Here is a 22681-nt window from a genome sequence, read left to right as displayed (position 1 = left end):
CTATCAGTTGTAGGATTGGTAAGACCTATTCCCAATCTGTGGGTTGCCATTTGGCATAGCAACAGTGTCCTTTACCTTACAGAAGCTTTGCAGTTTTATGAGATTCCATTTGTCAATTCTTGGTCTTACAGCATAAGCCATTGGTGTTTTGTTCAGGAAATTTTCTCCAATGCCCATGTATTCGAGGTTCTTCCCCACTTTTTCTTCTATTAGTTTGAGTGTATCTGGTTTGATGTGGAGGTCCTTGATCCATTGGACTTAAGCTTTGTACAGGGTGATAAGCATGGATCGATCTGCATTCTTCTACATGTTGCCCTCCAGTTGAACCAGCACCATTTGCTGAAAATGCTATCTTTTTTCCATTGGATGGTTTTGGCTCCTTTGTCAAAAATCAAGTGACCATAGGTGTGTGGGTTCATTTCTGAGTCTTCAATTCTATTCCACTGGTCTATCTGCCTGTCTCTGTATCAATACCATGCAGGTTTTGCTCTATAATACTGCTTGAGTTCAGGGATAGTGATTCCCTGGGAAGTCGTTTTATTGTTTATGATAGTTTTAGCTATCCTGGGTTTTTGTCATTCCAGATGTATCTGCAAATTGTTCTGTCTAACTCTATGAAGAATAGATTGGAATTTTGATGGGGATTGCACTGAATCTGTAGATTGCTTTTGGTAAAATGGCCATTTTTGCTATATTAATCCTGCTAATCCATGAGCATGGGAGATCTTTGCATCTTCTGAGATTTTCTTCAATTTCTTCAGAGGCTTGAAGTTCTTTTTTTTTATCTTTTTTAACTTGAGTATTTCTTATTTACATTTTGGTTGTTATTCCCCTTCCTGGTTTCAGGGCCAACATCCCCCTAACCCCTCCCCTTCCCCTTCTATATGGGCTTCCCCTCCCCATCCTCCCCCCATTACCACCCTCCCCCTAACAATCACATTCATTGGGGGTTCAGTTTTGGCAGGAACAAGGGCTTCCCCTTCCACTGGTGCTCTTACTAGGCTATTTATTGCTACCCATGAAGTTGGGGCCCAGGGTCAGTCCATGTATAGTCTTGGTAGTGGCTTAGTCCCTGGAAGCTCTGGTTGCTTGGCATTGTTGTTCATATGGGGTCTCCAGCCCCTTCAAGCTCTTCCAGACCTTTCCCTGATTCCTTCAATGGGGGTCCAATTCTCAGTTCAGTGGATTGCAGCTGGCATTTGCCTATGTATTTGCTGTATTCTGACTGTGTCTCTCAGGAAAGATCTACATCCGGTTCCTGTCAGCCTGCACTTCTTTGCTTCATCCATCTTATCTAGTTTGGTGGCTGTATATATATGGGCCACATGTGGGGCAGGCTCTGAATGGGTGGTCCTTCTGCCTCTGTTCTAAACTTTGCCTCCCTATTCCCTCCCAAGGGTATTCTTGTTCCCCTTTTAAAGAAGGAGTGAAGCATCTGTTCATCTAGGGTAATTCAAGCATTTGGGCTAATATCCACTTATCAATGAGTGCATACCATGTGTGTTTTTCTGTGATTGGGTTACCTCACTCAGGATGATATTTTCCAGTTCCATTCATTTGCCTATGAATTTCATAAAGTCATTGTTTTTGTTAGCTGAGTAATATTCCATTGTGTAGATGTACCACACTTTCTGTATCCATTCCTCTGTTGAAGGGCATCTGGGTTCTTTCCAGCTTCTGGCTATTATGAATAAGGCTGCTATGAACATAGTGGAGAATGTGTCTTTGTTATATGTTGGGGCACCTTTTGGGTATATGCCCAAGAGAGGTATAGCTGGGTCCTCAGGTAGTTCAATGTCCAATTTTCTGAGGAACCCCCAGACTGATTTCCAGAATGGTTGTACCAGTCTGCAATCCCATCAACAATGGAGGAGGGTTCTGCTTTCTCCACATCCTTGCCAGCATTTGCTTTCACCTGAGTTTTGATCTTAGTCATTCTCACTGGTGTGAGGTGAAATCTCAGGGTTGTTTTGATTTGCATTTCCCTTATGACTAAAGATGTTGAACATTTCTTTAGGTGTTTTCCAGCCATTCGGCATTCCTCAGCTGTGAATTCTTTGTTTAGCTCTGAACCCCATTTTTTAATAGGGCTATTTGTCTCCCTGTGGTCTAACTTCTTGAGTTCTTTGTATATTTTGGGTATGAGCCCTCTATCAGTTGTAGGATTGCAAAAGATCTTTTCCCAATCAGTTGGTTGCCATTTTGTCCTAACATCAGTGTCCTTTGCCTACAGAAGCTTTGCAGTTTTATGAGATCCGATTTGTTGATTCTTGATCTTAGAGCATAAGCCATTGGTGTTTTTTTCAGGAAATTTTCTCCAGTGCCCATGTGTTCGAGATGCTTCCCCACTTTTTCTTCTATTAGTCTGAGTGTATCTGGTTTGATGTGGAGGTCCTTGATCCACTTGGACTTAAGCTTTGTACAGGGTGATAAGCATGGATCGATCTGCATTCTTCTACATGCTGACCTAAGGAAATGTCAACATCTTTAGTCATAAGGGAAATGCAAATCAAAACAACCCTGAGATTTCACCTCACACCAGCGAGAATGGCTAAAATCAAAGACTCATGTGACAGCAGATGCTGGCGGGGATGTGGAGAAAGAGGAACACTCCTCCATTGTTGGTGGGATTGCAGACTGGTACAACCACTCTGGAAATCAGTCTGGTACATCTACACAATGGAATATTACTCAGCTAGCAAAAACAATGACTTTATGAAATTCATAGGCAAATGGATGGAACTGGAAAATATCATCCTGAGTGAGGTAACCCCATCACAGAAAAACACACATGTTATGCACTAATTGATAAGTGGCTATTAGCCCAAATGCTTGAATTTCCCTATATGCACAGAACAGTTGAAACTCGAGAGGGATGACTAAAATGCTGATGCTTTTCTCCTTCTTTAAAAGGGGAACAAGAATACCCTTTGCAGGGAATAGGGAGTCAAAGTTTAAAACAGAGGCAGAAGGAATACCCATTCAGAGCCTGCCCCACATGTGGCCCATATATATACAGCCACCCAATTAGATAAGATGGATGAAGCAAAGAAGTGCAGGATGAGAGGAACCAGATGTACATATCCCCTGAGAGAGACAGCCAGAATACAGCAAATACAGAGGCGAATGCCAGCAGCAAACCACTGAACTTAGAACGGGACCCCCGTTGAAGGAATCAGAGAAAGGACTGAAAGAGCTTGAAGGGGCTGGAGACCCCATATGAACAATGCCAAGCAACCAGAGCTTCCAGGGACTAAGCCACTACCCAAATACTATACATGGACTGACCCTGGGCTCCAACCTCAGAGGTAGCAATAAATAGCCTAGTAAGAGCACCAGTGGAAGGGGAAGCCCTTGGTCCTGCCAAGACTGAACCCCCTGTGAATGTGATTGTTGGTGGGAGGGCGGCAATGGGGGGAGGGGAACACCCATATAAAAGGGGAGGGGTAAGAGTTAGGGGAATGTTGGCCCAGAAACCAGGAAAGGGAATAACAATCAAAATGTAAATAAGAAATACTCAAGTTAATAAAGACAAAAAAATTGTTTTAAATTGAAAGTAAGAAAAATAAGAAGAGTGCCTAGAAAATGACAGGGATTCAACATTACTGGACTGTCTTCTGACTCAATGTAGATGACTTCTTATTTCAGCGACAAAAGATGCTCTGAATTGAGTTTGAGGTTTCCAGAGTTTAATCACTTATTTACAGTTTATACTTCATTAATCCAGAGGTCTGTTATGCATGTTTATTTCCTCTGAAATGTGAGAATATGTGTCCAGTGCTGGAAATTAAATGAAAGTATGAAAATACTTAGCAACTACTAACTCTTACAATAGAGAGATTAAAAATGTGAGGTTCAGTGTCACACTGCTTGTGACAAAGCATGACCCTGGCAAAATTAATCAAACTCTGTATCTCAGCTGTATGTTCATCTGCAATATATCAATGAGTAGAATACTTTTCTGATAATTCATCAAACTAAATGAATTAGCAAATGGATGGGAGTTTCTCAGAATCACAACATCTGGAACACAATGTTATTGTTAGAGAAATGGGTGCTGAATCTGAATGTTAGAAAAATAAAATGAGTTGCAAAGCAAAAATAAAAAATGAAAAATCTTTGAGATTCTGAGTATAAGTGGGATTCTCCAAAGTATTTGGGTAATTGTTTTCTGGTTTTATACTTATTGCTTTATCAGTGATACTCTAATAACCCCCTCTCATGCACACACACACACACACACACACACACACACACACACACACACATGCATAAGTGACAAGAAAAAAGAAGAGCCTGAGATCTTGTTTTATGATAGTAATCAAGAGTTATAAGGAAGTAGTCAGTATTAAATAAAAATACTACTCTCTGATGTTAGATACTTTTCAATACACCATTGGCAAGGAAGGCTCCAGAGACTCCCAGAATAGTGCAGGCTATCCTCATTGCTGTTCATTGTTAATCAAAACCAGCTATGAAAGACCCATTGCTGAACACATCCCACACTTTGGTTGCATGCTATATAGAGATCTAGCTAGAACTGAACTAGAAATCTCCCCCGTCAGTGGCTAGCTTTCACAGTGCTAGAAGAGTGCTGGAAGAGATGAGTCATCTTACCCAAATGTGATCACATGAGCTAATAAGACCTGCCAGGGAAGATATGCACACTTTGTAATAATAGTAAGACTACTGCATAGGTAACCAGATGCTTTCAGATTTAGTTCATGGCCAGCTCCACATGAGGAAACTCATGCCTAAAATCAAAATCTAGTTGAGAACCCATATCATGAAGATCATAGGCCTTAGGAGGGAACCAACTATTGCTGCTTTGTTAAATGAACATGTCAAAATATCTTCTAAATACTGGTGTTCAAATCTATAGATGAGTACTGCCATTTACATGGCTCAGATGAAATGCCTTATTTGATGGATTGTGGTTAAAGCTAAGAGACATAGCTAGTCAAAGTGCTGTGAATAAGAGAGTATAGAGTGCTCAGCCCTAAATAAATTATCTATGCCAACCCCATCAAAGACTCAGGAAATATTGCAGTGGGTGTAAAAAATTTAGCCAAAGGACAGGGAGCAGTGATGGGAGACAGTGCCTTCAGGACATGAAAAGGCTTTTAGACTCATGAGCTTACTTGACTGTAGTTACCTAAATAAGACCTGCACAAAACTGGGCCCATCAACACTGCAATATGCATGGAGAAGGAGCTCATAAGACCCCATTCACCACTGTGGACCATGGGCAATTAATGGTTGCTGGAGAGGTGGCTATCATTTAGTTGTGTAGCCACCAAAATGTTGGTTTTTTTGGTATATAATCCCTACCTATATACCTATATCTGAATATAACCAGACTCTTGAAAGCACCTAATTTGAACACAGTGGCCACAATAAATGACATCAAAGTAGGAGGTATATTTGTTAGAAAGAAAGGCTTCAGCTACTGCTTCAATACTACTCAGCTATTAAAAACAGCGACTTCATGAAATTCCTAGGCAAATGGATGGAACTAGAAAATATCATCCTGACTGAAGTAACCTAATCCCAAAAATCACACATAGTATTCACTCACTGACAAGTGGATATTAACCCAAAATCTGTGATTAATCAAGATCCAATCTACAGACCACATGAAGCTCAAGAAGGACAAACAATGTGTGGTTGCTTCAGGCTTTCTTAGAAGTGGAAACAAAAATATTCATAGGAGGAAATATGGAAACAAAGTTTGGAGCAGAGACTGAAGTAATGGCCATTCAGAGATGCCCCACTGGAAGATCCAGCCAATATACATAAAGCTACAAAACCCAGACAATATTGCTGATGCCAAGAAATACTTTCTGACAGGAGCCTGATATAGCTGTCTCCTGAGAGGCTCTGCCAGAGCATGACAAATACAGAGGTGGATGCTCACAGCCAACCATTGAATTGAGAACAGGGTTACCATTGGGGGAGTTAGAGAAAGGATTGAAGGAGCTGAAGGGGTGTGAATCCCCATAAGAACAACAATACCAACCAACCAGAGCTCCCAGGGACTAAACAACCATCCAAAGACTACACATGAACAGACCCATGGCTCCAGCTGCATATGTAGCAGAGAATGAATGGCCTTATTGTGCACCAGAGGGAGGAGGAGTCCTGTCAAGGCTCAACACGCCTTCCCAACATCCAGTGTAAGGGAATGTCAGGGCGAGGAGGTGGGAAGGAGTGGGTGGACTGCAGGGGAACACCCTCATAGAAGAAGGAGAATGGGGCATGTGATGGGAATTTATGGATAGGAAACCAGGAAAGGGGATAACATTTGAAATGTAAATAAAACATATGCAAGAAAAAGAAGAAAAAAAGAAAGGCTTCAGCTAGAGAGGGCAAGTGATGAGAGAGGGTAATGGGGAGGTTGGGTAATGGGGAGGTTAGAATGACGAAATTTATTTTGGTCAAACAAACAGAGAGAGAGAGAGAGAGAGAGAGAGAGAGAGAGAGAGAGAGAGAGAGAGAGAGATATTTGTCAATTGTTTTAAGAAAGTAAAGCACATTATTGGTGCTTTATTTAAATACTACACTCTTGGTTTAAAAACTATCAACACAGCTACTAGTTGAATTGGAATTCACTTGATGGTGAAAGAGGCACTGCTTAAATAAAGAATGTGTGCAAAATGTTACACTATAGATGAGTGCCAATTTTCCTTTATAACAGACTCATTGATTGTAGTGTTGATTTTCATTCATACAGATAATATGTTTTTAGCGTGCACTCCATCTCTATGTTCTCTCCCATTTTCCTACTTTGCTGGTATTTTTTCTCCTTTTTCTATACCTATAATTTTGTTTTTTGTTTTTTTTCTCCCTAAAAGTTTACTTGAAAAATAGTTTGCTTTGATTTGCATGTACCTAAAAGCAGTTGATGCAGGATCAGTCCTTCTATTTTTAGTTTTATTTTTTTCTCAGATTTATTTATTTATTTTTATACTCCAGATTTTATTCTCCTACTGCCTCCCCAGGTTCCACATCTGATACCTCCTCCTCCTTGTCCCCCTACACTCTCCTACCACCCTGTCTCCACAAGGATGTCCCCACCCCATGTAATCCCCAGGATCTTTAAACTTCCTGGGGCCTCCAGTTTCTTGAGGGTTAGGTGCATCTTCTCTGACTGAACCAGACCTGGGAGTCCTCTGCTCTACATATGTTGAAGGCCACATCTCAGCTGGTGTGTGCTGCCTGGTTGGTGATTCAGTGTCTAAGAGATCTCAGGGTCCAGGTTAATTGAGACTGCTGGTTCTCCTACAGGGTTGCCCTCCTCCTTAGCTTTTCCCAGCTTTTCCCTAATTCAACCAGAGGGGACAGCAGCTTCTGTTCATTTGTTGGGTTCACAAATATGCCTCTGACTCAGCTGCTTGTTGGGTCTTTTGGAGAGCAGTCATCTTAGGTCCCATTTTGTGAATGACCCGTAGCTTCAATAATGGTGTCAGATCTTGGCACAACCCCTTGAGCTGGAACCCACTTTGGGTTTCTCATTGGACATTCTCTTCCTCAGTTTCTTCTCCATTTCCATTCCTGCATTTCTTTTAGACAGGAAGACTTATGGATCAGAGCTTTGGCTGTGGGATAGCAACCTCATCCCTCACTTGATGCACTATCCTTCTGCTGCACGTAGATTCAACAAATTCCCTCTCCCCACTGTAGGGCCTTTCATCTAAGGTTCCCCCCTTTGAATCCTGAGAGTCTCTCACTCCCCAGGTCTCTGGTATATTCTAGAGGGTCTTCCCAACCACCTTCCTCCTGAGATCGCTTGTTTTCATTCTTCCTGCTAGCCCTCAGGGCTTCAATCCTTTTCCTCCACCCAATAACAGATACTATTTTCCCCTCCCCCGACCCTCATGTACTTTTCCAACCTTGTTCATTCCTCCTTTTAGCCTTGCGGTTGCTTTCTTCTGCCTCCCAAGTGGAACTGAGGCCTCCTCACTTAGGCCTTTCAGCTTCTTGAACTTTTTGACTTATGTGGAAGTTATACTGGGTATTCTGTACTTTTTTGGCTAATATCCACTTATTAGTGAGTACATATTATGCATGTAGTTTTTGGTCTGAGTTACCTCACTCAGGATGACATTTTCAAGTCTCATCCATTTGCCTGCAAAACTCATGTTGTCCTCATTCTTAATAGCTGAGTAGTATTTCATTGTGCAAACGAACCACATTTTCTGTATCCATTCTTCTGTTGTGGGACATCTGGGTTGTTTCCAGCTTCTGGCTATCACAAAAACGGCTGCTATGAACATAGTCAACACATGCCTCTGTGGCATGGTCAGGCATTTTTTTGGATATAGGCCTAAGAGTGGTATAATAGGATATTCAGGGAGTTCTATTTCCAATTTTCTGAGGAATCTCCAGATTGATTTCCAGAGTGGTTGTACCAGCTTGCAATCTCAGTAGCAATGGAGGAGGGTTCCTCTTTCTTCACATCCTTGCCAACATGTGCTGCCACCTGAGGTTTTGAACTTAGCCATCTTGACTGGTGTAAGGTTAAAAAATCTCAGGGTCATTTTGATCTGCATTTTTTCTGATCACTAAGGACTTGAACACTAAGGACTTGAAGTGCTTCTCAGTCATTTGAGAGTCTTTTGTTGTGAATTCTTGGTTTAGTTCTAGATTCCCCCCTTTTGTTGGATTGTTTGATGTTTTGGTGGCTAGTTTCTTGAGTTCTTCATATGTTTTGGATATTAGCCCACTATCAAATGTGGGGTTAATGAAGATTTTTTTCCCCAATTTTTGCCCATTTTTCCTATTGACTATGTCTTTGCCTTAAAGAAGCTTTCCAGTTTCATGAGGTCCCATTTATGAATTCTTGATCTTAGAGCATGAGCCGTTGGAGTTCTGTTTAGAAAATGTCTTCCTGTACGTTATTATTTATGGTAGAATAAAACTCCCTTGCCACATATATACCACATTTTCTTTATATATTCATCTGTGGTGGATTCTATGTTTGTTCCATATTTGGACTACTGTGAATAGTGTTTCAATAAAGAGGGGTGTGTGTGTGCAAGTGTCTCTGGTATGGTGGCTTTGAATATGACTATATATTTGAGTATAGCTGACTCATATCATGGTTCTGTAATATTTACTCCCTCAATATCTGCCTGAGATGTTAACATTATTACATAGATTAAGGATATAAAGTTTAAAAAAGAAATGTAAATTTTTCAAGCATTCCAGATTGTCATGGTCAAAAGCTGTGGTACCCTTTTTTTTTGTTCTTTTTTTCGGAGCTGGGGACCGAACCCAGGGCCTTGCGCTTCCTAGGTAAGCGCTCTACCACTGAGCTAAATCCCCAGCCCCTGTGGTACCCTTTTGATCAGAAATACATCAAACAAGAAAGTAATGAAGACTGCCAACCAGTGAGAGGCTAGGAAAGAAGCTATAAGACTACTTGTGGGAGAACTAAAACACCATCTCTTTCATATAGCTTTCCTGATAAACTATTTCCCAAGTTTGCCAAAAATTCTTTCTATGTCATTTATCTTAGTCTTTTTGTTTTCCATCTCATATTACTTCTGGTCTCTTGGGCTCCTGCCTCAGTGTCATCCCAAAGCATCAGAAGTGGGAGGGAGGAATCAGGGCTGGGGGAAGGAGGTAGTGTATAGAGGAATCTTTTCTATTTTTTTCAGAGTTCTCCGATCATGAAGGAAGAGACGGTGGAGTCTCCATAACAGCTTTTTCCCTTTTCCCTTGACTTTTCATTTATTCCATAAGTCCTCTTCTATCAAAAAGGCCAGATCTTAGAGTAATTCTCATAAGTTAAAGACATATGAAAAAGTAAGTAGATTCTATTTTGTTATAGTTCTTATGCATATGGTTAATTCTCCCACCATTTCTTTATTTCTACAAAGAATACCTATCTAACTATTCCTCTTTATACCTAAACAAATCGCCAAAATTTAGTTAATATTATCTATCTCTTCCACCCTATGAATGGTAATTTCTTATCTTTTTCACTAAATTCTTGGTATCATTTATATTATATTATTCTTGTCTTCCTTCAGCCTTATGATCTCTGTTTCTACTTCATGTTTTCCATAAACTAGATATCATCACACAGTCTTCTCTCCTTGACACTATTGCTAGAAAGTAAGTTTACTTTACCTACATATTGTACATTTAATCTAGAGAAAGTCTTCTTTCAGTGTGCTCAATCTAACTTTGTGGTTTTTAAAATTGTATTATTCTTTATTCTTGATATTTTATACAGATATACAACGAAATATAATCATATCTATTCCTATTTTCTCCTTCAGTTAATACACAGACACACACAGACACACAGACACACAGACACACAGACACACAGACACACACACACACACACACACACACACACACACACATATATATATATATATATATATATATATATATATATATATATATGTATTCCTGTATGCTCCCATCCAAACTTAATGTTAGTTTTTTCTTTTTGATATCCACAAAATCCAATTGGTACTGCCATGTGTCTGTGAGGTTGGACTACCTACTGATATATGGGAAACCCACCAGTGGGAATGTTTTCTCTGAATCTCTCAGATCTATAGTCAATGTAGATTTCTAAATGTGTCAATTCTCTTAAAGATCTAAATTTTCTCTTAAAGATTTAAATTTTCTATAGATCATCATTTCCACACAAATTATTCACATACTTGACCTGCACTTTATTCTGTTCCTTCACCCTTGACTTTATCTGTCCTGTCCATGTTATATCTTCCTTTATTTTCCACCCAGCAACTATATTCTCTTTGTTAATCATTGACTAAAACAACCCACATAAAAAATACTGACAGAAGATGCACAGTGAGGTAGTATTCCTTATGTTAAATATGGATAGCTTTGGAGGGACAATAAGGGACTAAATATGAATGATAAAGAGTCTTTGTGAAAGTTCCAGTGTTTTAACAGAGAAAAGTATGTGTGCCATGTCACAAAGTACAAGAATACCCTGGCAGACTTAGAAAGAATAATCAGTGATGGATGACTGGATTATGGTGAAAAAGTAAGAAGAAAATGCATTTTGAAACTTTATTGGAAGGTTTTGGATAGTCACACTGCCATAGGAGGGGAATAGAAAAGAAAGGATAGATAGCATTCATATGAAGTCATGCTCCTTGAACAAAGATTGAGTCAGCTGTGCTGATGGAAACTCAAGCAGGAACAGAGCTGTGCAGTGACACATACAATTGTGCTTTATGATACAACTGTTCCTCATGACAAGACAGAATGTTTTGTAAAAGCAATGGAAGATGCTGAAATAGCCATTTATTTTGTTAAAGATTTTGGATGTCATTGTGGAGCCAATAGGGCACCATGGATTTGTTCTAAAAAGAGGAGTAAAATCTAATGATTTGAATTTTAGGAGACAGATCATAGGTATAGAAAATTTTAATTCACATCTAAAATGTTGCTTTTCTTTTCCCAATGTGTAAGTATGAATATACAAAATATTAAATATTGAAGATGAAGTTTTGAGACTAAGGAAGTCAAAGAACATTGAGTGGCATACAAGGAAGATGGATGTCAATGGTCACATCTAAGGTTATGAAGGACAGTTGTAGCTGTTAACTTTCCATATAAGAAGCTAGCATACCAACTGGACAATGGTGGTACATGTCTTTAATTTCAACAACTAGGAAGGAGAGGCTGGCAATTTCTGAGGTTGAGGTCAGCATGGCTTACAGAGTGACTTTCAGGACAGCCAGAGTTACATAAAGAAAGTCAGTATACCAAAGCAAAACAAAACAGAACAAAATAAACAAACAAAATGAAGTTAGCATGTCAGTAACATTCTTACTGAGAAAAATGTCAAAGACTCAAGGATTAATAACCTAGAATAAAAAGAGAAATACAGCTCTGAAAGCATTATTAGAGTTTGTGAATACATTTTCTCCTATCTATAGGGTCAGGCAATAAAAGAGTCAGGGAAGAAACTTCTGGGAGCAAAACCACTCAGATATCCAGAAGACTCTGCTTAATTGTTCATTGCGATCTGCCTTCCATCCTTATGCCATATGACCATAAAGGCACTGACTGAAAACAATCTTTGTTCACAGGAATTGTTAGGTGGGGATGCCAACTTCTCTCTCATTCAGAGAATACTTGAGGATTTGGACGAAAAAATTCTGACTTTGTTATTAAGTTTTTAACAAAGGGGAGGTCTCTACTGACTATTAAATTTGTCTTGATGCTAAAGGAATGGCCTTATTGGAAGAGAGTTAGCCAAAATTTCAGAACCAGTGGACTTTCCGGGACTCACACCATCCAATGCCTACTTCATGTCCTGATATCTGGGTGAGTTCTAGACGTTCTTAAGTTTTAAGTTCTTAAGTCCCATAGTTGCTGTAATTCTTGGTTTTCTGCCTTAGCCTCCTTGCTTTGCAGGAAAAGGTTGTGTTCCTAGCTGAACTCACAGATTCCCTCTCTTGAATGTAAATCTAGAATGCATGCTGCCTAAATATTTTACAGGTTTTTAAATTCCACATTCCTGGTTCCACTTTTTAAAATCTATATGACTAGGAACAGGTCATTTTATTTTCTGTGTTTGTTTAATTACTTTTATGAGATGAATCAAGCTTATGTTTTCACCATCAGCATTTATGGCTTTGATTTCTTCTTGTCTTTGCATAGGATTAAAATACATACATTGGGACTGTTGCCTCCCCCCTGCCCTGTGCTATTTCTCAGTGCATAATTCTCCAAGGCTCGAGGCATTTTTACAGTGTCTATAATACACAGTCATTTATTTTTGTCTCTGTTTTTTTGGCTTATCACTCAGCTCATCAAATAGCTATTGTTAATTGTACATACCACGAGCATTGCAACCTATCAGAGTACAGTCACTAAGCTAGAATCTTGCTGCTGCTTTTATGAGATACCTTGGTCTCATCTCTTGGAGAGTAGTGAACAAGACTGAAATCATGGAGCGAAGGAACCACAGTGGGAGAGTGAGTGAATTTGTGTTGCTGGGTTTCCCAGCTCCTGCCCCACTGCGAGTACTACTATTTTTCCTTTCTCTTCTGGCCTATGTGTTGGTGTTGACTGAAAACATGCTCATCATTATAGCAATTAGGAACCACCCAACCCTCCACAAACCCATGTATTTTTTCTTGGCTAATATGTCATTTCTGGAGATTTGGTATGTCACTGTTACGATTCCTAAGATGCTCGCTGGCTTCATTGGTTCCAAGGAGAACCATGGACAGCTGATCTCCTTTGAGGCATGCATGACACAACTCTACTTTTTCCTGGGCTTGGGTTGCACAGAGTGTGTCCTTCTTGCTGTGATGGCCTATGACCGCTATGTGGCTATCTGTCATCCACTCCACTACCCCGTCATTGTCAGTAGCCGGCTATGTGTGCAGATGGCAGCTGGATCCTGGGCTGGAGGTTTTGGTATCTCCATGGTTAAAGTTTTCCTTATTTCTCGCCTGTCTTACTGTGGCCCCAACACCATCAACCACTTTTTCTGTGATGTGTCTCCATTGCTCAACCTGTCATGCACTGACATGTCCACAGCAGAGCTTACAGACTTTGTCCTGGCCATTTTTATTCTGCTGGGACCGCTCTCTGTCACTGGGGCATCCTACATGGCCATCACAGGTGCTGTGATGCGCATCCCCTCAGCTGCTGGCCGCCATAAAGCCTTTTCAACCTGTGCCTCCCACCTCACTGTTGTGATCATCTTCTATGCAGCCAGTATTTTCATCTATGCCAGGCCTAAGGCACTCTCAGCTTTTGACACCAACAAGCTGGTCTCTGTACTCTACGCTGTCATTGTACCGTTGTTCAATCCCATCATCTACTGCTTGCGCAACCAAGATGTCAAAAGAGCGCTACGTCGCACGCTGCACCTGGCCCAGGACCAGGAGGCCAATACCAACAAAGGCAGCAAAAATGGTTAGGTAGAGAGGGGTTGATAATAAAAAACTTGGGTTTGGTTTGTTTTCTTTTCCTTCCTTCCTTCCTTCCTTCCTTCCTTCCTTCCTTCCTTCCTTCCTCCCTCCCTCCCTCCCTCCCTCCCTCCCTCCCTCCCTTCCTTCCTTCCTCCCTCCCTTCCTTCCTTGCTTCTTTCTCTTTTGAAGTCTAAATTAGGGGACTATATTAGGAATCAGCTTCTGGGTTCTGCAACTTAGTCCAGCAGAAAGGAAAAAGCAAAGATTCCAAGGTAGAGTCTGGATTTCTGCAAGATAGTGCTCCAGTTTATGGGTAAGGCCTGGACCAGTATTATGAATACACAAATCAATTTTCATTAAATGAAGCATGGATTATAAGAAGGAAAAGACACAGACCAATAACTGCTCTGTGAAGTAACAGAGGCTCAGAAGGTAAAAATTCTGGAGTGATTTTTAAAAAAGAAGATAAGAAACTAAGACGGATTTTTATGCACTTTGTGTTGTCATTGAATTTTCTATGTAACAAAAGAACTTTTGGATTCCTGAGCCTCCTGACTCCAACTCTGAAGTGTTGGCATTGAAGCTATGTGCCCCAGGAAGTGAACCAAGGCTTTGCGTTTGCTATGCAAGCACTCTACCAACTGATCTACATTACCAGGCCAAATTATGAATTTTTGTGTTGGTTATTTTTGAGTTGCATATGATCTCTTTCTGGATTCATTTCTAAATTTATTGATGACATTAAATTAGTGGCTTAGTACTGTTTATTCTTTAATCTTCTGCAGCTTTAATTATACTACAGATATTATGGAGACACAGTCACATTTTCTTATCATGGTACAGAAAAATATCTACCACATAACTGCTATAAATACATATAAATATATTAATATACTGAGGGGCCCTATAGATGAGGCTTATGTGTGAAGCCTATAGTTGGATTCAGTAGGTACAGGAACTAAACCTCTCAAACTTCACTAGGACATGAATGAAGAGGTATAGATTATTCCAGTCTTGCTGGAAAGAAATTGTAACAGAAGCTTTACAAAATTGAAAGAATTTGAGCGTAAATATTTTTATTTATAATGAAATGACTGAAATATATTTAACATTTACAAATAAGGACATTAAGGAAGTTATAGTTCACATTAAATGCAATCTTAGAGACAATGATGCAACATGATCTAAATAGCATTAATGACTCAAAAAATTTTAATTTAGTAAGTTATTATGTTATCTAACAGTATCAAAACCTGATTTAGTTTTTTTTAATTTTAACTACGATTAGAACAAATTTGATTAAAATGTTAATAGACCTCCTTTTCATACAAACTATTTTTTCAGCAATGTTTTGTGAAAAACATATTCATGTAAATAAGCTTTTCTTATCCTTTAAGATACATAACATTATCCATATGGGCATAGATAATAAGAGGGTAGTCAGTAGACTCCTACTATTTGCCCAAGAGCCAGAAACCTAAAGACATAAAGTTCATGTTTTCTGGTGTCCTTCAGGTGTCCTTTTTATAGTTGTCTTTTGTCTAATCAAACTTGTAAAAAATTATGAAAAGATATAATTTGTTATTTTTTCTCATGCTTCCCTCTTGCCTGAGTTTGACAGTATTGTATGTTATTTGCTAGTCTACATTGATGAAATGAAAATCATATAAAACTATTTGTACCAAAGATGTTACTTAACCTTATTACTATCATGTTTACAGGTCTATAAATGACTATTCCTGTAGAAGTTGTTTCTGAGTGAGTCAATGATCTGCAGGGGGAGTGCCCTCCTCTGGGCATCGTAATTTTAGTTGTTACATGGATTGATTTTTAGTTCCAGTTAATAGGAAGGTAAAATAAAATGTTGGTTTCCTCACTGTATTTTTCTCATGTCTTATATTTTTTCTAAAATACACTAATTTTCCCATGCAAAGAAATACATACAATGTGGACTTGAAACCAAAGACTTCAGATTTAGCAATACTTATTATGATGTCCTTCATATAACATCTATCATTAGTTAATGAGTGCAAGAATATTTGATTCTTATGAGCTATAACAACATTGGGACTTCTTTTACTGATCTTTTCTAGGCATGGCCCATATTGAATTTGAGACCAATAAAACTTAAGTTTTTTTTATTAAATTTAGTATTAGTTATCTGACTTTATCCATTTTTCTCTATAAATATATATGTTTTATCTCTTTTCCATATGAGTCTACTTGTTTTAGCCCATCTTTATATTCTATCAGTCTTTCCACCTTTTCATGACCCCATATTCAATGGCATGGGCCCATAATTCGCATCTTCTTGGGGGGTCTCATGTAATAATATAGGAGCTACTTCAACCATTCAGACATAAGCATTGCCCAGAATGGCAGGAGGTAGTGGACATGTACAGGCAAACAAAGATCAACATAGATTTTTTGTCCAGTGTTCAGTGATGTTGGATAACACAAAGTTTCTTAATTTGCCTTTCAAATCTCTCTAAGATATCCTATTCTCCTACAGGAATGGTACATCTCTTTCCCAGGTTGCATGACTTTTTTCTACTTTTTAAAAAATCTCATTTACATACACAGTGTGTGCTCATAGCAGTTATGTCCTATAACTTCTATGTGGCCATCTGCTACCCTCTCCAATACCTAGACTTCATGACAAGTTATTGTGTGCAGCTGGTGCCTTTTACTTGTGTGTCTGGGTCCATGATTATCATGATCAACATCTTTCATTTTCATATGTCATTTATGTGGCCCCAATGTAATGAACCACCTTCTCTGTGATATCTAGCCAGTCCTCAAACTTGCATGCAAAGATATGCTCACTGCTGAATTATTAGATTTTTTTGGCTATTATAATCCTTAACTTCTCTGTCATAATCACTTTCTTCTCTTATGCCTATATAATGTCTGGAATTCTGTGTATATCCTCCACCAGGGGATGAATACCTTTTCTCCTATGCCTCCCATCTCACTATGGTCATAATTTATTACACAGTCATGATTTTAATGTAAGACTGACCTAGGGCTATTGCTGCTTTTAATTCCAGCAAACTGATCTCAGCTATGTTTGCACAGCAGTCTTCATACCCATGCTGAATTCCTTTACCTACTGCCTAAGGAACCAAGAAGTCAAGGATGCTATCAAGAAGACCTTAGAAGGTAGCTAGTGCTTCTTGCTCAGGCTATCACTCTGCCTTGAGAAGGAGATATTGCCCCATCCCCAATATATCATGACAGTGACTGTGGACCTGTTCTTCACAGACATAAATTCATAATGAAATCACAGTATAAAAGCACACAAAACAAAAACTTAACTCAAAATGGAAGCCAGACATTACATATTGCTATAACTGGAAAAAATTAGTTTTTGTAGAGACATGTCAGTAACTTACAAATGATATAATGATTCAATATATTGAATATTGCTTACATATTTATTGCACATAATTATATGTTTAGCATTTATTTAATATATGTACAATGTTAAAATAAAACTAATATTCTCTAAAAATATCTATTGGTTCCTTCGAAATTTGAATAAATTCCAATATCCTTACTTGCCCTTTCAAGTTTTTAAGAATGGTCTTCATGATTGTGTTCGTAATTTTATGTTGTTCACATGTTGAAACTGTAACGACAAATCTAATGTTGTTATTAATACCATTAAATCTCACATTTGTGATCCAATATTTTAAAATATATACTACAATTTCATATTGAAGAGAGTCAGGAACCAAATTTCAAAATTTTAGATATAGAGTATCTAAAATTGTAACTCATTTTTAGTTATGAAACTTTTAATTTGTTCATTAAAATACTTTAGGAAGAAAAAAATACCAGTAAATTATGACTAAAACCTAGCAAAAAATATTGGTTAAGAGTAAAGTGCCAGTTTTGATTTCTTGTCTTTTTTTATTTTTTATTATAGATTTACTTATTTTATGTATGTAGGTATTTTGCTGCATGTATGTATTATAATGTGTGTATGCCCAATGCCTGTGAAGTTCAGAAGAGGACATCAGTTCCTCTGCATCTAGAGTTATGAATTGTTATGAATCATCATATGAGTGCTTGGTATAGAATACAGGACATATTAAAGAGCAATAGATGAACTATCTATCCAACTTCAGATCCTTGTTTTTTTTTGAAAAGTTTTAATGCCACTGAAACATGGTTTTAAAGGGAACTAAAACTTAATGATGGATGTATGAGAACTATCTTTTTTTATCATTGTAAACTGTTCTATAAATTTCAAATAGCTCAAAATTAAATGTGTCTTAAAAACAAATGTTCTGAGTATATTAATCTAGGTTAATCATAATAGACTTTTTGTTTTCTGAATATGTGGTTTATTTAATTTACATTTTGATTGCAGCTTCCTCTTCCTCCTTTTCTCCTAATCCCCCCCTCTCATCTCACTGTTCCCATTCACACCTCCTCCCCAGAAAAGGGGAGGCCTTCCATATGGATATCAACAAGGCTTGACATATCAAGTTGAGTAAGACTATCTGCATCTCCTTGTATTGAGGCTATATAAGGCAGCCCAGTAGGAAAAAGGTATCCAAAGGCAGGAAAGGCAGTCAGAGAGAGCCCCTGCTCCTGTTTTAGGAATCCCACATAAAGACCCAGCTGCACAACTTTTACATATGTGCAGAGGGCCTAAGTCTGTCCCATGCACACTTTCTGGTTGGCAGTTCAGTCTCTATGAGCCCATATGGGCCCAGGTTATTGATTTTATAGGTTTTCTTAGGATATCCTCGATGCCTCTAACTCCTTCAATCCTTTCTTCTCCTCTTCCACAGGAATCCCCAAGCACCACTTAATGTTTGGCTGTGGGTCCCTGCATCAATTCCATCAGTTTCTAGGCTATTGTCTACAAGTATAGCAAAATATCATTAATAGTGTCGGGGTAGTTTCCCTTTCATGGCATGGGTCTCAAGCTGCACCAGTCACTTGTTGACCCTTCCTTCATTCTGCTCCAACTTTTACCCCTGCATACCTTGTATGCAGGACATTTTTGTTGCTGGGTTGGTGTCCTAAGCCCTCCATTGGAAGTCTTGCCTGGTTACAGGAGATGGTCTGTTCACCCTTATAGATTCCCAGGGGTTTCCATTGTTGTAGGTTTCTAGCTCATTCCAGAGATGCCCCCACCAATCCAGTTTTCTCTCCCAGTATTCTTTCCCTCTATCCTCCCCACCTCTTCCTCTTCTCATTCCTACCACTTCTCTACCTAGTTCCCTCTCTGCACCACTCTTGATGTCTGTTTTCCCCTCTCAATGAGATTCAAGCATGTCTCCTTGGGCCCTCCTTGTTACTTAGCTTCTTTGTGTCTGTGGTTTGTCGCATGGCTTCCATGTACTTTATGACTAATATCTACCTATAAATGGGAACATATTATGCCTGTCTTTCTGTGTCTGGATTATCTCACTCAGATCAATCTTTTTTAGTTCTATCCATTTGCCTGTAAATTTCATGATATTGTTCTTAATGGCTCAGTAATACTGTGTTGTGCAAGTATACCACATTTTTTACAAATCTGTTCTTCAGTTGAGGTTCATCTAGGCTGTTTCCAGTTTCTGGCTATTATAGATAAAGCTGTTATGAACACTGAGTGAGTAACAGTACTTGTAGTGTGGAGGAACTTCTTTTGGGAATATGCTCAGGAGTGATGTAGCTGTGTCTTGAATTAGATCTATTTTATGAGAAATCACCAAATTGAGTTCCAAAGTAATTGTACAAGTTTGCACTCACACCAGAAATGGAGGATTGTTCTCCTTGTTCTATATCCTCACCAGCATGTACTGACACTTGAGTGTTTGATCTTTGCCATTCTGATGAGTGCAAGATGGACTCTCAGAGCCATTTTGATTTGCATTTTACTGATGAATAAGGATTTGAACATTTCTTTAAATGCTTCTCAGAAATTAGAGATTCCTCTGTAAACAATTCTCTATTTAAAGTTCTGACCCAATTTTTCAATTGGGTTATTTGATTTGTCAATGTCTAGTTTTTTGGGTTTTTTTTGTTTTTGTTTTTTTTGAGTTCTTTATATATTATGGATGTCAGACCTCTATGAGATGTAGGATTAGAGAAGATATTTCACATTCAGTAGGTTGCTATTTTGTCATATTGACAATGTCCTTTGTTTTACAGAGGCTTTTCAGTTTTTGATGTCCCATTTATTAATTGTCGATTTTAGTGCCTGCATTATTGGTATTCTGTTCAGAAAGTTTTCTCCTGTGCTACTGAGTTAAAGGATATTCCCCACTGTTCTTTTTTATTTAGTGTGTTCATTTCTATGTTGACATCTTTGATCCAATTGGATATTCCCCACTATTCTATTAGATTTATTGTGTTCATTTTTATGTTGAGGTCTTTAATTCACTTGGACTTGATTTTTGTCCAGGGTAATAGATATGGATCAGTTTGCATTCTTCTACTTCCAGATGTTATTAGACCAGCACTATCTGTTTAATGTGCTTTCTACTACCTATTCTATAGTTTACTTTGTGGGTTTTTGGGGGGGGTTGTTTGTTTTTTGTCAAAAATCAAATGTCTGTAGGTGTGTGGATATACTTCTTTTTTTCTCCATCTTTATTAAATTGGGTATTTCTTATTTACATTTCAATAGTTATTCCCTTTCCCGGTTTCTAGGCCAACATTCCCCTAGCCACTCCCCTTCCCCTTCTATATGGATGTTCTCCTCCCCATCCTCCCCCCATTACTGCCATCCCCCCAACAATCCTGTTCACTTGGGTTCAGTCTTGGCAGGACCAAGGGGTTCCCCTTCCACTGGTGCCCTTACTAGGATATTCATTGCTACCTATGCAGCTGGAGCCCAGGGTCAGTCCATGTATAGTGGCTTAGTCCCTGGAAGCTCTGATTGGTTAACATTGTTGTTCATATGGGGTCTCAAGCCCCTTCAAGTGCTTTCACTCCTTTCTCTGATTCCTTCAATGGGGGTTCCGTTCTCAGTTCAGTGGTCTGCTGCTGGCATTTGCCTATGTATTTGTCATATTCTGGCTGTGTCTTTCAGGAGAGATCTATATCCGGTTCCTGTCAGCCTGCACTTCTTTGTTTCATCCATCTTATCTAGTTTGGTGGCCATATATGTATGGGGCACATGCAGGGCAGGCTCTGAATGAGTGTTCCTTTAGCCTCTGTTTTAAATTTTGCCTCCCTATTTCCTCCCAAGGGTCTTCTCCTTTGCCTTTTAAAGGAGTGAAGCATTCACATTTTTGTCATCCTTCTTGAGTTTCATGTGTTCTGTGCATCTAGGGTAATTTGAGCCATGGGTGAATATCCATTTATCAAAGAGTGCATACCATGTGTGTTTTTCTGTGATTGGGTTACCTCACTCAGGATATTTTCCAGTGCCATCCATTTGCCTATGAATTTTATAAAGTCATTGTGTTTGAAAGCTGGGTGGTATTCCATTGTGTAGATGTGCCACATTTTCTGTATCCATTCCTCTGTTGAAGGGCATCTGGGTCCTTTCCAGCTTCTGGGTGTTATAAATAAGGCTGCAATGAACATGGTGGAGCACGTGTCTTTGTTATTTGTTGGAACATTGTCTGGGTATATGCCCAAGAGAGGTATAGCTGGGTCATCAGGTAATGCAATGTCCAATTTTCTGAGGAACCTTAAGACTGATTTCCAGAATAGTTGTACCAATCTGCAATCCCACCAACAATGGAGGAGACTTCCTCTTTCTCCACATACTCCCCAGCATCTGCTGTCACCTCGGTTTTTGATCTTAGCCATTCTCACTGGAGTGAGGTGAAATCTCAGGGTTGTTTTGATTTGCATTTCCCTTATGACTAAAGATGTTGAACATTTCTTTAGGTGTTTCTCAGCCATTCAGCATTCCTCAGCTGTGAATTCTTTGTTTAGCTCTGAACCCCATTTTTAATAGGGTTATTTGTCTCCCTATGGTCTAACTTTATGAGGTCTTCGTATATTTTGGATAAAATCCCTCTATCAGTTGTAGGATTGGTAAAGATCTTTTCCCAATCTGTTGGTTGCTGTTTTGTCCTAACCATAGTGTCCTTTGCCTTACAGAAGCTTTGTAGTTTTATGAGATCTCATTTGTTGATTCTTGATCTTAGAGGATAAGCCATTGGTGTTTTGTTCAGGAAATTTTCTCCAGTGCCCATGTGTTCGAGATTCTTCCCCACTTTTTCATCTATTAGTTTGAGTGTATCTGGTTTGATGTGGAGGTCCTTGATCCATTGGACTTACGCTTTGTACAGGGTGACAAGAATGGATTAATCTACATTCTCCTATGTCTGACCTCCAGTTGAAGCAGGACCATTTGCTGAAAATGGTATCTTTTTTCCATAGGATGGTTTTGGCTCCTTTGTCAAAAATCAAGTGACCATTTGTGTGGGTTCATTTCTTGGTCTTCATTTCTATTCCACTGGTCTATCTGCGTGTCTCTGTACCAATAGCATACAGTTTTTATCATTATTGCTCTGTAATCCTGCTTGAGTTCAGGGATAGTGATTGCCCCCAGAAGTCCCTTTATTGTCGAGGATAGTTTTAGCTATCCTGGGTATTTTGTTATTCCAGATGAATTTGTAAATTTTTCTGTCAAACTCTATGAAGAATTGGATTGGAAATTTGATGGGAATTGCATTTAATCTGTAGATCTCTTTTGGTAAAATAGCCATTTTTAATGTATTGATCCCGCCAATCCATGAGCATGGGAGATCTTTCCATCTTCTGAGATCTTCACTTTCTTTGTT

General features: G+C 38.9%; 1 protein-coding gene, 1 long non-coding RNA gene and 1 pseudogene across 2 annotated transcripts in view; all 3 read left to right on the top strand.

The window, feature by feature from the left end:
* The first annotated feature begins 9648 nt into the window (after nucleotides 1-9648).
* The window catches only part of LOC134484910 (uncharacterized), a 34452-nt gene continuing 21419 nt past the window's right edge, over nucleotides 9649-22681 (top strand). The window contains exons 1-2 of the long non-coding RNA XR_010062720.1: nucleotides 9649-9810; nucleotides 12233-12330. This is a non-coding gene — a long non-coding RNA (uncharacterized LOC134484910). The remainder of the gene's footprint in view (nucleotides 9811-12232; nucleotides 12331-22681) is intronic.
* Nucleotides 12957-13940, top strand: Or6a2 (olfactory receptor family 6 subfamily A member 2). Its single transcript, NM_031710.2, has one exon. The coding sequence runs from the start codon at nucleotides 12957-12959 to the stop codon at nucleotides 13938-13940; it is 984 nt and encodes a 327-aa protein (NP_113898.2).
* On the top strand, nucleotides 16471-17101 carry Or6i2-ps1 (olfactory receptor family 6 subfamily I member 2, pseudogene 1; annotated as a pseudogene).

The sequence above is a fragment of the Rattus norvegicus genome, chromosome 1, assembly GCF_036323735.1.
Source record: "Rattus norvegicus strain BN/NHsdMcwi chromosome 1, GRCr8, whole genome shotgun sequence".
Classification (NCBI taxonomy): Eukaryota; Metazoa; Chordata; class Mammalia; order Rodentia; family Muridae; genus Rattus; species Rattus norvegicus.
This window is presented reverse-complemented; position numbering and strand designations above follow the sequence as displayed.

What these genes read in the sequence shown, in the direction of transcription:
- Or6a2 (NM_031710.2), top strand. Translation starts at nt 12,957, where the DNA reads ATGGAGCGAAGGAACCACAGTGGGAGAGTGAGTGAATTTGTGTTGCTG.